At 45.6% G+C, this 16,011-nt stretch overlaps 1 protein-coding gene across 2 annotated transcripts in view; it reads left to right on the top strand.

The window, feature by feature from the left end:
- FNDC1 (fibronectin type III domain containing 1) overlaps positions 1-16,011 on the top strand; it is a 1,121,378-nt gene that overhangs the window by 606,377 nt on the left and 498,990 nt on the right. For both annotated transcript variants that reach the window (XR_015296657.1, XM_086927416.1), the window contains exon 12: positions 9,352-9,432. Coding sequence is in view for 1 of the 2 variants with exons in the window: in XM_086927416.1 (XP_086783542.1) it covers positions 9,352-9,432 (81 nt within the window). In the remaining variant the exon portion in view is untranslated. The remainder of the gene's footprint in view (positions 1-9,351; positions 9,433-16,011) is intronic.

The raw sequence follows: 16,011 nt of genomic DNA, 5'->3' as shown, positions 1-16,011 counted from the left end.
ACTCAAGATGGACCCCTGAGGAACCCCGGAGGAAACCCTCTTCTCATTGGAGTGGAAATGGCCAAGAGCGACAGTTTGGAACCTGTCAGTTAGAAATGATTTTATCCAAGATAGGGCGATTTCCGAAATCCCTATGTCCGTCAATCTGCTGATCAGGATGGAGTGGGAAATGGTGTCGAACGCCGCGGTAAGGTCTAGAAGAATGAGAATTGCATTCTTCTTCTGGTCTTGCAGCATCTTTATTGAGTCTGACAGTTCAATCAGAGCTGTTTCGGTCGAGTGTTTGGGACGAAAACCAGATTGTTGCGGAAGGAGTATATTATGGGCTTCCAGATATCGTTTGAGTTCTCTGTAAACCATCTGTTCGGTTATTTTTCCCAAGGCCGGGAGGAGTGAGATCGGGCGAAGGTTGGTCAGGTCAGACGGGGATTTGTTGGCCTTTTTCATGAGAGGTTTGACTATACCCTTTTTCCACAGGCGGGGGACAGATCCAGTGCGAAGCGATGAGTTAACTATATCGTTAATGATTGGGTTCACCACGTCAATGAGTTGGTGGAGGATTTTGGGAGGACAGGGGTCAGAAGGAGAACCAGATTTGCACGCCAGGATGACTTCTCTGGTTTGAACTAAGGTGACAGGAGAGAAATTCTTAAGGCTACCAGCTGGGGATTCTAGTTGAGAGGGGATAAGAGCACCTAGAGTTGTTTGTGAAGGGGGGAAATTTCTTTGAATGGAGGCGATTTTTTCCTCAAAATAGTCTGATATTTTGTTGCAAAAATCTTGGGATGGGGGGATTTCGGGTTGAAGTGCTTTGGGCTGGGTGAACGATTTTACTATTGAGAACAACGTTTATTGTTTCTGGCTAGACTCCTTAATGGCGTTGACATAGAAGATTTTTTTAGCAGATTTAATGTTGGAGAGGTAATTTTTCCTTAGTTGGATGTAAGAAAGACGGTCGTCCATGTCGTATGTTCTGCGCCATTTTCGCTCTGCTTTTCTACACAGTAGATGAGAAGTAGCTAGATCAGAGGTGAACCAAGGGGCATTGGTTTTGGTATTTTTGTGAGTTTTGCAGAGGCGTTTGGGGGGGTTCCGAGTTTTAATTTCTTGTGAAATCCAGTTGTGGAAAAGATTTGCGTCAAGTTCGGCGTTACCAGATAAGGTGGGGGACTGAGATTGGAGGATAGGGTTAAGCGTGAAATTTTCTTGGACCTTTTTCCAGTTGACAGGGTTGTCACGGTGAGGGTTAGTTTTACTGGAGTTTTGTGGGTGTACGTATTTGATGTGGAATGGGATCAGGCTATGATCTGTCCATATTTGGGGAACAGGGGGTAGGGTAGTTAGGGGGGGAAGATTGGTGCAGACACCGTCGAGGGTATGTCCGAGTGAATGAGTAGGCAATATGACACTTTGCTGAAGGTTGAATATTTCTAGGGTCTGTAGAAAGGTGATGGTTTGTGGGTCGGCTTTGGACTCAAGATGTAGGTTAAAATCCCCGAGAAGGGTGAAATGTGGATATCTGAGTAAGAAGTGTCCCAGAGAGTCGCCCAGTGTGTCAAGGAACTTTGAGGCGTTACCGGGAGGACGGTAGATTAGACCGCCTGAGAAGGAGAAGGATTCACTGAATTTAATTGAGAAGCCTAGGCCTTCGGTGTCTTTTAAGGGGTCAAAATTGAACGTGTGACAAGTGAAGGTATTTTTCAGTATAATGGCAACTCCTCCGCCTCTCCCTTTCAGTCTGTCTTGTCTGAAGAAGGAGAAACCCTGGGGGAGGGCAGTGGCTATGTCCGGATTGCTGTCTTCCGTTAGCCAGGTTTCTGTTATCAGGAGACAGTCGAGATCAGAGTCAAGGATGAGGTCGCGTATGTCTTGGCTATGCTTACACATAGAGCGGGCATTAATCAGACCACCTTTAAAGGGCGGCAGGGATTCCTTGGGGAGGGATAAGGGAGTGAGTAAATGGGCTGGGTTTTTGATGGAGGACCAGCGGCAATGTTTGCAGCTGAACGAACCGGTGAGGTTTGACATGTCTAGTTTGCAGGAGCAATAGTTAATGCCACGTAGTAGGTGAAGGTCGCTAGGAAGGTACCTAATGTGCGGGGTGGTTTGGGCAGAGTATCCTGCGCCTGTCGCGGTCTTGGCGCGGACGGGCGCAGATGGGCTTGCCACACAAGTATTGTTAAAAACAAAGCAGAATGCGATATTTCTCGTACCGCCAGCTCCCGGCTTCCGCCTCAGGACTGGGTCAGGGAATTGTGAGCAACGCTTGTTGTCAGCGTAGATATAGGCGGGATGGTGGGCGTGGCCTAAAAGTGGGCGTGGTCAGCGCGCACGCCTGGGCTGATGGCGGCCGCTCAAGAGGGAGGAAAAGCGCGACAGCGTTCAAATCGGCTGCGTGCTAGAAGCGATATTTGACTGTTAAAAACAGGACAATTTCAGAAGTGCAAAGTAAGTGACACCACACAAGTATTGTTAAAAACAAAGCAGAATGCGATATTTCTCGTACCGCCAGCTCCCGGCTTCCGCCTCAGGACTGGGTCAGGGAATTGTGAGCAACGCTTGTTGTCAGCGTAGATATAGGCGGGATGGTGGGCGTGGTCTAAAAGTGGGCGTGGTCAGCGCGCGTGCCTGGGCTGATGGCGGCCGCTCAAGAGGGAGGAAAAGCGCGACAGCGTTCAAATCGGCTGCGTGCTAGAAGCGATATTTGACTGTTAAAAACAGGACAATTTCAGAAGTGCAAAGTAAGTGACACCACACAAGTATTGTTAAAAACAAAGCAGAATGCGATATTTCTCGTACCGCCAGCTCCCGGCTTCCGCCTCAGGACTGGGTCAGGGGTGTGCCTCCAACACGTACATCAGCCACCACATACTTCTAGCATGGCAAGGTGAATGGGAGAAATGTAGCCCAACTGCTTTGCTCGGCCATATACATCATGTTGAGATGAGGCAGCTGGGCAGATTATGGAATTGGACTGTTCGGGAGCCAAGGCAAAGTTCTCCTATTGTATATCCGCCATGTTAAATTGTTAGCCATGCCCCCACTGGTGCGTGTTTCATATAGCTGCTTCTGCACATACTCTTTATCTGCAAGAATATTTACAGGATTTGACCAAGAATAACGAGCAGCAATGGGCTAAGAACAAAGCAACATGACTGTATACGGGAAAGTACCTGCAAAGGAGCATCTTGGTTTATGAAATGGAGGCTATCCTTGACTAGGCCTATACACAATTCTAATCCTACAAATAACAGTTTCCTTTCATGACCAGCAGTCATCCACTTGCCTGCATTTCAGAGAACATTAGAAGTCACTTAGTTTACAGTTCGTATGAATTTCCACATTTTTGGGGATTGAAATAAATCTCAAGCATAACAGCGGATATTTGGAAGACATATATTTTCTGGTGCATGCCATCTCCCATATACTTGTGAATTGTCTTGCACCTTCTGAAAATATAGGTTTATCTTGGACTCCACTCCTACTCCAACCTTATGTAGAACTAAGATGTGCGCGGAGATAGGGTGAGAAGCTTCATTAAGAATGCCTGTTTGTACCCACAAATGTATGCTTTTATGGTGGTCGCCAAATTCCCACTTGTCGGTTCCTGGGATCACAATCTTTCTAGCCCTAAGTCTAACCCTCAGACCTGACTGGCAGATTTCCTGTAGGAAACAATAAACACTTGTCAGTAAGTTAGTGTTTATAGGGCATGAATCTATGAAAGCCTACTGATAAAACATGAGCATGTCTAAACGAAACTTAAAGGTGCATTTTTGTATCAGGGTCAATTGGAGTAATGATACAGAAACACAAACACTTACAGCCAGATTCATGAAGCCAAATTGCGCTCGCAATTGCTGCGAATTAGCATTTGCGAGCGCAATTTGAAGAAAAGGAATTCTTGATAGTGAAAACTCTATAATTGCGAATTCGCTAAAGTAAAATTGCGAGTTCGCAAATAAATTCGCAGAATCCAGGAAGAAGCCCATTAGCGAATCGGAAATTGCGAGATACCATGGATTCTGCGAATCAATAGCGAAAACGCAAAATAATCGCAATCGCTATTCAAGAAAAATCGCAAAATGCGAAAAACCCCAAAATCGCTATTTGTGAGGCGCAATTTAAGGAGAACCCAAACCAGGTGGTAACCAGTAAGGAAAAAAAAAATCTAAAAACTTTAACAAACTACCAACAGGTGCAGGTCTGACCAAACACACTTAAGGAGACGCAGCTGGAGCATGAGGACTCACAATGCCAGGAATCTACATGGTGGTCAGGCGGCGAAGGCTACAGCGAGCAGCACAGAACAGACGCAGGATCCAGGAGCGAATATTCCCACAGCGGATCACCCTTATGGGCCAAACTGATGATCAAATTTACTCTAAGTACCGCCTGAATGGGGCAATGATCATCAAGCTGATCCGGGACCTAGACCCCCTGATGCAGCACCCAACAAGGAGGACCAATGCCGTGCCCACCCATGTCCAGGTATTGTGCAGCCTGCACCTACTGGCCTCCAGAAGCTTCCAGGGAATAGTCACTGTTGCAGGGGGAATATCCCAGCCCACCATGTCCTGCTGCCTAAGGAGTTACCTAAATGCAATGCTGACCCTGCTACATCACTACATCTCATTCCCCACCACCCAACAGCACTTGAATGACACCAAGCTTCATTTCTACAACATTGCGCAATTCCCACATGTAATTGGATGCATTGAATGTACCCACATCCACATCTGCCCACCAGCACAAACGGAATACATGTACCGCAACCGCAAGTCCTACCACTCCCTCAATATCCAGATGGTGTGCAACGCCAAGACTTTCATCTTGGACATAGTGGCACAAAATTGGGGGAGCACACATGACTCCTTCATCTTCCGGCACAGCGGCATGCACACACGACTGGCCAGGGGAGACTTTGGCGAAGGAAAGTTTTATAGAGCGCGAACAAGACCCTCGACGATATGAGAGCGCTTTACACGCAGATGGCATAAAACAGATAAAGAGTTAAACAAAATATAATGCAAAGATGAACAAAACAGATTGAACAAATGTAAACAAGGTGAGGTAGCAGCAGTGTATAGGTGGTCAACTGTACACAAATAAAGGAATAAAAGTTAAACAAATATATCATGCCAAGATGAGTGAACAAGTTAAGAAAATGGAAAGCAAGGTGAGGTAGCAGCGGTCTATGGGTGGTCAACTGTACATAGTTTTGGAGGAGACATAATGAGAACGAGAGTACAGTAGTCTAAAATCATGTGAATTTGGCTAAGAGGAGAGATTTTACTTCTTTCTTGAAGGAAGACGTGGATGAGATAAGTCTGATTTCTGGAGGAAGGGAATTCCAATTCCTGGGCGCCATCCCAGAGAAGGAGCGTTTATAAGTCTTCTTGTGGAATCTTTGGGGTTTCAATAGAAGGTTTTCTGCTCTTCTTGTAGCTCTTGAGCCACCCGAGTTTCTGAGCGAGGTAGCTGGGTGAGTTGTGGTGTATGGCCTTGTGTGTCATGCATGCGATTTTCAGGTGTATTCTAGCTTCGTATGGTAGCTAGTTCAGGGATCTTAAGTCGGGAGAGATGTGAGACCGTTTTTTTGAGCCCGTGACAAGTCTGGCTGCAGCATTAATAGAGGCTTTTGATGGTGCGGAAGTCGATAAGGGGAGGCCACAGAGGGCAACGCTTCCATAGTCCACTCGAGTGATTACTAGGGCTTGGACTGCAGTTATGAGGTCATTTGCAGGGAGGAAAGGTTTCAGCTTTCTCAATGTGTTGATTTGGAAGTTAGCTCCTTCGTAGCATTGCTGATATGGTGAAGCATATTGAGATTGCAGTCGAGGGTTATGCCTAAAGATTTCGCTGAATCCACGATAGTAGGTTGAACGTTAAGTACAGTGAGATGGGTAAGCCAGGACTGAGTGATGGGGACTTTGGAGGGAGGAGCTATTAGGAGGAATTCTGTTTTTAGGGTGTTAAGTTTGAGATGATTCTCTGCTAGCCAAGTTTGTGTGTTCCTAAGCGTTGTGTTGAGAAGTTTGATGTCTTCAAGGGTGTGTATTTAAAGGTAGAGCTGGGTATCGTCTGCGTACATGTGAAATTGTATATTAGATGCTTGAAGCAGTGCGATGAGTGGTTCCATGACTAGATTGAACAAGGTAGGGGATAGGGAGGATCCTTGTGGGACACCCAGTGTTACAGGAACTGGAGTAGACATAGTATTATTTATCTTGAATTTCTGAGTTCGGTTATGTAAAAAGGATGTAAACCATTTGAGTACTGTCCCTGATATACCCATTCTGAGATTCAGCAAATCGAGTAAGTTTTTGTGTTTGACCGTATCAAAAGCTGATGAAAGGTTGAGAAGGATGAGGAGGCAGGTGCCATTCTGATCAAGAATTTGAAGTGTGTCATCAATTATGTGTGTCATAGCTGATTCCGTGCTGTGGCCTGCTCGGAAGCCTGTTTGGTGTGAGTTGAGGAGTTGAAAGTGCTTGATGTGTTTTGTCAATTGGAGATGTACACATTTTTCTAAGAGTTTGGCCAAAGTAGGGATATTGGTGATAGGACGATAGTTAATCAACTCGGTGGGGTCTGCTGTAGGTTTCTTTAGAATGGGCGAAACCTGTCCTACTTTGAGGGAGTCCGGGATGCAACCTTGTTGCAGAGAGCTGTTAATGATTTTGGTCCAAAGCGGGAGAAGCAGTGGGATAAAGTCATGTACAGCGTTAGCGGGTAGAGGATCAGTTAGGTGATTGGAGGGCTTCAGTGTACTAAGAATATTGCCGATAGAGTCTTCCGAGTACGTTTCGAAGGACTCCCACGATGCATTGTTTTTTAGAACAAGGGGCGTTTTGCTGGGGGGGTTAGAATAAAGTCTTAGATCAAAGAGGAGATCTTTCCTGATCGTGTCTGTCTTTAGATCAAAGAAGATCTTCACAGGACGGTAGTGTACTAGAGGTGTTTTGTGGTCTTTGAGGTCCATCCCTGGATTGAGTTTTGATTAACTCGAACAACTTCTTAGCTTGGTTTCTTGCCTGGTTAAGTTGGTGGCTGAAGAAGGATGCTTTCAAACGTTTGATTTTTCTAAAGTATGAGTTTCTTTTTTTCTTTAGTGTTTTGAGGTGCATAGCTGAGTGTACTGATTAAGCATGAGCGGATTTTGCGGATTGGCAATCCGCGAATTTTGCGGATTTGCGGATTCGCAATCCGCAAAATCCGCGAATTCCCGCGAATTTGCGGATTTTTTTTTTTTTGTGTTCGCCCGTGTTTCTGCCAGTTCGCGAGGGTTTTTACAATTTCGCAATTTGCGAACTTACCTGTCGGGCCGCAAGTTTTGCGAACTTGTTGTTTCTACGTGTCCAGCCTGTTTGGGACACTCTTCTTCATCACTGCCACTCTCTGTCACCACTGCCACTCTCTGACTACTCATGCCACCCTCTGGCCCACCCATGCCACCCTCTGTTTCATCACTACACCCTCTGGTTGTCCAGTGTACATTATTTTCGGCAAAGCAAAGCACACCTTCCCTGCCTCAAGTGACCTGAATTAATTTGGGGCTGATTAATGTGTCACAGAATATTTTTTTAGCTGGCACCTGCTTCCTTAGTGCGCCCTGATTAGTGATCTTTTGCACTTGCTAAGTGCTTTCATTGTTGCAAAATTAGTTACAACACCTGCCCTGCCCCAACTGACAATAATGAATTAGGGGCTGATTAATGGATTTTAACTTCCAGCCTGGCTCCTGCTTGTCTCCCTTAGCTGTAATTCAGGACCTTTGTGGCATATGTGTAACTATTCTGAGGTTCAGAGCAGGGTCACATAATAGTTTCAACTGGCAACTGAACTCTGGAGGGGCCCCTCAGGAAGCACTACAGGAAATGGCTACTAATGATGTGCCTGAACTTTTGAACCTGGTAAGTAGTTACTTTCAGTTTTGCCAAGATCGTATTTCTGCAATTTTGCACTTATTCGCGGGGCGCGAACTCACGCTAACAGTGCGAGCAGTGCGAGCAAAATCCGCTGCTCGCGGATTTGCGGATTTTGCGGGAAATTCGCAAATCTCGCGGATTGCGGATTTCCCGAAAATCCGCAAAATCCGCGAGCGGAACGGATTTTCCGCCCACGCCTAGTACTGATCTCCAGTTGCGTTCCGCCAGTCTCATGGCTCGTCTATCTTCATTAAGCAGTCCGTCGTACCATGGTTTAGAATTCTTAGAGGAAACTCTCTTTAACTGAAGGGGGGCAACTTCATTGATAATAGAGGACATCGATTTGAGGTAGTGGTCGGTGAGAACCAGTACGTCGGTAGTGCCAGTAGGGGGTGCGCAAGGGAAAACTTGCGTCACGCATCTTTCCTGGTGCATCCCTGCTGATTTGCAGGGATGAGCCAGGAAACGTAAATCTGCCCCAAAGTCTCTTTTCATAAACCTCAATAAAAATCAGAAAGAGCTCAAGCCCATTTGCATTATTATTGCAGTCATCATAAAATCGCCCAAAAAGCATGTAAACTGGGACTAATACGTATCTTTTAATAGAATTGGACGATGCACTCTTGATTATATCGAGCTTTTACTAAATAAGATTTGAACAAAAATTATCTTTGTGTATAGATAACTTTTCTTTCTAATCTGCTACTGCGGTCTGACTGATGCATTACAATGTGTGCGGTCGGGGGCAGCCGGCGTAGGGACTGTCCGATGCTTTCCGACTGGCTCAAGGAGCCTGTTGGTGCTTCGGAAACACCTCATAATCCCTTAATGATGGCGGCTCCGCTGGCGGGATTATGATGTCAGTTTACGACAGCCATTTTATATCAGCCTTTCCATCAGACATGGAAAGGCTGTTGGAAAGTGACATTGAGGGCCACTAGTAGGGCGTCCTTCCTACCTGACGCTCTGCATTATGGCCTGGGGGCACCTATTTTGCTCCCCTTCACATCCCTGCAGCGTGTGGCAGGCACCGTGAGGTACAGGAATGTTTGAAAAAATGAATTTTCAATGGAAGCTTGTTCTGTGGGCCTTTTCCGCCCACCGCACCAGCTTGCATTGAAAAATAGATGTTACCAACTGCCCTATGGGCGGTCCCATCCAAATAACATGGTCAGAATCACCAACCTGAGGTCAGGCACTTCCCAATCCGCAATAAGACGTGACTCTGCCGAACATCGTAATTAGCCCCTTAGTGATTTGACAATGTTAGAGACTGAAAAGCACACTATTTCAGGCCACTTATTTCATATTTTGGAGTAAAAACAACACTCTAAGAATTTATGAATAGATGAACATCTTTAAAGATCATTATTACTAGTCATGTATTAAAAAAACATATTGTAACATTTTTCCATCACAGAAAGCTACTCTGGTCTGGAGACTGAGGTGATGGTGACCACTGAGGGCACAGAAGTCTATACCTACCAAGAAGTAGATGAAGGTACTCTTCTAAATGTTTATCTTCCTTAATGAACAAAGATTAATTTTCATAATTGGTTTTTGAAAACTGTTTTGTTATCAAGAGAGGACTACACAAAATGTAACATAATGTCAATATCTTGTATTTTGCTTAGCTCTACCTTGGTATAGGGTTAAGCTGCTTGTCATATTTTGTTTAACTGGCGGTTATTAACCTTTTAATATTTGTAGACCCCCTACTGAATAGCTATTGGAAGACAGGGATACCATCTACTATTTGAACCTCAAAATAATGCATTGAACTGCAGGAAGAAGTATACTTCAAACTAATACACTAATCATGAAATTATTTTCTTTAATTCTCAAACACAAATATATATACAAAAGTAGAAATTCTAATGAAAAGTTTGGAGTTTTTCAAAGTTGTGATTTGTTTCTAAAAAAAAGCAGTGTGCAACACTAGCACATCTAGCATCTCAGTTATGTAATAGGACCCAATCCTAGACAAGCTTCTTAATGCCCTTTGTATTCCATTCATTTGTTACTATTTTATATTTAAATGTAGTTAGGGAATTTCAAGCTCATTGAGGTTAGGGCCTACAACCTTTCTTTATAGTTAAATTGTATGGGAAACAGTGTATGGTTCCTAGTATTTTCCTGATAAGACCCCAAGTCAGGCAAAGCAAAGAAACTTCAAAAAAATTATTAGAAGTTTTCCTTTTGTCAATAATAACCCAGTTTATTCTACAAATGTATTTTTTTTTATATTTTCTTTGCTTTGCATGACATGGGATCACACAGAAAAAAATACTGTGACCAACACTCTCTATTCAATACAATATCTAGCATCTAGGTTTGACTTTTTGCTCCAAATGCATGGTATCTTTGGGCAAAGCATAACAGTGATTCAATTGAGGCCACCAATTGTCCTTACTACTGTTTGAAGTACTTATACTGCTCCTACAAATCATGCTAAGTGTTTGTAGCCATCAGTTTCAAATTCCTTCACATTGGCAAAGCTTTTTAAAATGTTAAATTCTGGTTTTAGATTATGTGCAAATAATTGCTCAATTTTCAGAACAGTTGCGGACACCCTGAGGGATTGTCGCAGACCCCAAGGGTCCAGGGACCACAGATTAAGTAAGAGTGCCCTAAGGTACTCATGAATCTTGTCCCTTGTATACCCCATAGCTTAGACTTTACAACCTTGTGGAGTCTACTTGAGATCTATAAACATCAAGCCTTGCTGAGACATCCACCAAATCTCTTGTTGAAACGGTTTCTCTTTGATTTACTGAAAAAAAAGCTACATTTTCTAGGCAAATTCCTCTACTTAACATCATAATCATAATAATTACCTTGTCAGGATATCCCCTTCAGAGAAGAGTGTTAACTACTATATTTTGTATGTTAAGGAATTGGATTTTCAATATGCATTGAATGTGTTATACTGCCATGGCAGGATACATGGTGTCCTTGCGATAGTACACATTGGTTATATCAGTTTTGCTTTACCAAAGACAAAGGTAATGTCTGGTTGGATCTCTGATAGCTTTTAGGTAATCTCCTTGAATAAGATGAGGGAAAGCATGGTGTGTGCATGTGTTTGTGCATTCATGTGTGTGCATGTCTCCATGCAGCTAGCGGCAATGAGCATTCAAATCATGATCATTAATAAATGTGTAAAAGTAATTAATTCAATTATTTTGGGCTTTTCTTGATCAATTTATTTTTTAACATCTCACCCTCCAAGGCTTCAGCTCACTGTAGCTTCCAACAGTATCACGCTGCCCATGGTGCCTTTCAGGTCAGGACTGGGAATGCAAACCCGCCCTGGCAATTGAGTCGGACTGGCCACGGGGGTGGGGAGCTGGGGGGATGAGGGATGCGGGTGGAAAACACTGCAGCTGTTTTTTTTTCAGGGGCCCGATATTGCAAAACCAGCCCCTAGTAAGAACAAGCATTGGAAATGCAATAGGTCTCGGATTTATTTGAGTTAGAGCTAATGGCATTGTAAATGGCAATGTCTTTTAGCCATGTGTTATGGAGTGTATGCATGTGGTGTGTAATGGAATTATGTGGTATGGATTGGAATTGTTCACCCTGCGCACTCACTGCTCTGCACTCACTGCTCTGCACTCACTGCTCTGCACTCACTACTCTGCACTCACTACTCTGCACTCACTACTCTGCACTCACTACTCACTACTCTGCACTCACTACTCACTACTCTGCACTCACTACTCACTACTCTGCACTCACTACTCTGCACTCACTACTCACTACTCTGCACTCACTACTCACTACTCTGCACTCACTACTCAATACTGTGCACTCACTACTGTGCACTCACTACTGTGCACTCACTACTCACTACTGTGCACTCACTACTCACTACTGTGCACTCACTACTGTGCACTCACTACTCACTACTCTGCACTCACTACTCACTACTCTGCACTCACTACTCACTACTCTGCACTCACTACTCTGCACTCACTACTCACTACTCTGCACTCACTACTCACTACTCTGCACTCACTACTCACTACTGTGCACTCACTACTGTGCACTCACTACTGTGCACTCACTACTCACTACTGTGCACTCACTACTCACTACTGTGCACTCACTACTGTGCACTCACTACTCACTACTGTGCACTCACTACTGTGCACTCACTGCTCACTACTGTGCACTCACTACTCACTGCACTCACTACTCACTACTCTGCACTCACTACTCTGCACTCACTACTCACTACTCTGCACTCACTAGTCTGCACTCACTACTCACTACTGTGCACTCACTACTCTGCACTCACTACTCACTACTCTGCACTCACTACTCTGGACTCAGGACTCACTACTCTGGACTCAGGACTCACTACTCTGTACTCACTACTCTGCACTCACTACTCACTACTCTGCACTCACTACTCTGCACTCACTACTTTGCACTCACTACTCTGCACTCACTACTCACTACTCTGCACTCACTACTCTGCACTCACTACTCACTACTCTGCACTCACTACTCACTACTCTGCACTCACTACTCACTACTCTGCACTCACTACTCTGCACTCACTACTCTGCACTCACTACTCTGCACTCACTACTCACTACTCTGCACTCACTACTCACTACTCTGCACTCACTACTCTGCACTCACCACTCACTACTCTGCACTCACTACTCACTACTCTGTACTCACAACTCACTACTCTGCACTCACTACTCTGCACTCACTACTCTGCACTCACTACTCTGCACTCACTACTCACTACTCTGCACTCACTACTCTGCACTCACCACTCACTACTCTGCACTCACTACTCACTACTCTGCACTCACTACTCTGCACTCTGCACTCACTACTCTGCACTCTGCACTCACTACTCTGCACTCACTACTCTGCACTCACTACGCTGCACTCACTACTCTGCACTCACTACTCACTACTGTGCACTCACTACTCTGCACTCACTACTCTGCACTCACTACTCACTACTCTGCACTCACTACTCTGGACTCACTACTCACTACTCTGCACTCACTACTCTGCACTCACTACTCACTACTCTGCACTCACTACTCACTACTCTGCACTCACTACTCACTACTCTGCACTCACTACTCTGCATTCACTACTCTGCACTCACTACTCTGCACTCACTACTCTGCACTCACTACTCTGGACTCACCACTCACTACTCTGCACTCACTACTCTGCACTCACTACTCTGCACTCACTACTCTGCACTCACTACTCACTACTCTGCACTCACTACTCTGCACTCACTACTATGCACTCACTAATCTGCACTCACTACTCTGCACTCACTACTCTGCACTCACTACTCTGCACTCACTACTCTGGACTCACTACTCACTACTCTGCACTCACTACTCACTACTCTGCACTCACTACTCTGGACTCACTACTCACTACTCTGCACTCACTACTCTGCACTCACTACTCACTACTCTGCACTCACTACTCTGGACTCACTACTCACTACTCTGCACTCACTACTCTGCACTCACTACTCTGCACTCACTACTCTGCACTCACCACTCACTACTCTGCACTCACTACTCTGCACTCACCACTCACTACTCTGCACTCACTACTCACTACTCTGCACTCACTACTCTGCACTCACTACTCTGGACTCACTACTCTGGACTCACTACTCTGGACTCACTACTCTGCACCCACTACTCTGCACTCACTACTCTGCACTCACCACTCACTACTCTGCACTCACCACTCACTACTCTGCACTCACTACTCACTACTATGCACTCACTACTCACTACTCTGCACTCACTACTCTGGACTCACTACTCTGGACTCACTACTCTGGACTCACTACTCTGGACTCACTACTCTGCACTCACTACTCTGCACTCACTACTCTGCACTCACCACTCACTACTCTGCACTCACTACTCACTACTCTGCACTCACTACTCACTACTCTGCACTCACTACTCTGGACTCACTACTCTGGACTCACTACTCTGGACTCACTACTCTGCACTCACTACTCTGCACTCACTACTCACTACTCTGCACTCACTACTCACTACTCTGCACTCACTACTCTGCACTCACCACTCACTACTCACTACTCTGCACTCACTACTCTGCACTCACTACTCTGCACTCACTACTCTGCACTCACTACTCTGCACTCACTACTCTGCACTCACTACTCACTACTCTGCACTCACTACTCACTACTCTGCACTCACTACTCACTACTCTGCACTCACTACTCACTAGTCTGCACTCACTACTCACTAGTCTGCACTCACTACTCACTACTGTGCACTCACTACTGTGCACTCACTACTGTGCACTCACTACTCTGCACTCACTACTCTGGACTCACTACTCACTACTCTGGACTCACTACTCACTACTCTGCACTCACTACTCACTACTCTGCACTCACTACTCTGCACTCACTACTCTGCACTCACTACTCTGGACTCACTACTCTGCACTCACTACTCTGCACTCACTACTCTGCACTCACTACTCAGCACTCTGCACTCACTACTCACTACTCTGCACTCACTACTCTGCACTCACTACTCTGCACTCACTACTCACTACTCTGCACTCACTACTCACTACTCTGTACTCACTACTCTGCACTCACTACTCACTACTCTGTACTCACTACTCTGTACTCACTACTCTGTACTCACTACTCTGCACTCACTACTCACTACTCTGCACTCACTACTCACTACTCTGCACTCACTACTCTGGACTCACTACTCTGCACTCACTACTCTGCACTCACTACTGTGCACTCACTACTCACTACTCTGCACTCACTACTCACTACTCTGCACTCACTACTGTGCACTCACTACTCACTACTGTGCACTCACTACTCACTACTCTGCACTCACTACTGTGCACTCACTACTGTGCACTCACTACTCACTACTCTGCACTCACTACTCTGCACTCACTACTCTGCACTCACTACTCACTACTGTGCACTCACTACTCTGCACTCACTACTGTGCACTCACTACTGTGCACTCACTACTCTGCACTCACTACTGTGCACTCACTACTCTGCACTCACTACTGTGCACTCATTACTCACTACTCTGCACTCACTACTGTGCACTCACTACTCTGCACTCACTACTGTGCACTCACTACTCACTACTCTGCACTCACTACTCACTGCTCTGCACTCACTACTCTGCACTCACTACTCACTACTATGCACTCACTACTCTGCACTCACTACTCTGCACTCACTACTCTGCACTCACTACTGTGCACTCACTACTCACTACTCTGCACTCACTACTCACTACTCTGCACTCACTACTGTGCACTCACTACTCTGCGCTCACTACTCACTACTCTGCACTCACTACTCACTACTCTGCACTCACTACTCTGCACTCACTACTCTGCACTCACTACTCACTACTCTGCGCTCACTACTCACTACTCTGCACTCACTACTCACTACTCTGCACTCACTACTCTGCACTCACTACTCTGCACTCACTACTCTGCACTCACTACTCTGCACTCACTACTCTGCACTCTGGAAACTCACTACTCACTACTGTGCACTCACTACTCTGCACTCACTACTCACTACTCTGCACTCACTACTCTGCACTCACTACTCTGCACTCACTACTCTGCACTCTGGAAACTCACTACTCACTACTCAGCACTCTGCACTCAGCTGGTGGTGTCTGTGTGTGCATGGCAGTGGTGGTGTGCGTGTGTGCATGGCAGTGGTGGTGTGCGTGTGTGCATGGCAGTGGTGGTGTCTGTGTGTGCATGGCAGTGGTGGTGTCCGTGTGTGCATGGCAGTTGTGGTGTGCGTGTGTGCATGGCAGTGGTGGTGTGCGTGTGTGCATGGCAGTGGTGGTGTACGTGTGCATGGAACCTACTTGCAATCAGACGTGTTGGTTGTCACCAGAATGCTTCGTTACTGCTGCCGGTAATGCTGCTGGATGCTAGGACGTGAAGAGCACACCACTCACTTGAGTCGGGTCCAGCAACTTTTTGAATATCCGACCTCACTTCCTTCCAGAGG

Source organism: Lissotriton vulgaris, chromosome 6 (genome assembly GCF_964263255.1).
Source record: "Lissotriton vulgaris chromosome 6, aLisVul1.2, whole genome shotgun sequence".
NCBI classification, from domain to species: domain Eukaryota; kingdom Metazoa; phylum Chordata; class Amphibia; order Caudata; family Salamandridae; genus Lissotriton; species Lissotriton vulgaris.
This window is presented reverse-complemented; position numbering and strand designations above follow the sequence as displayed.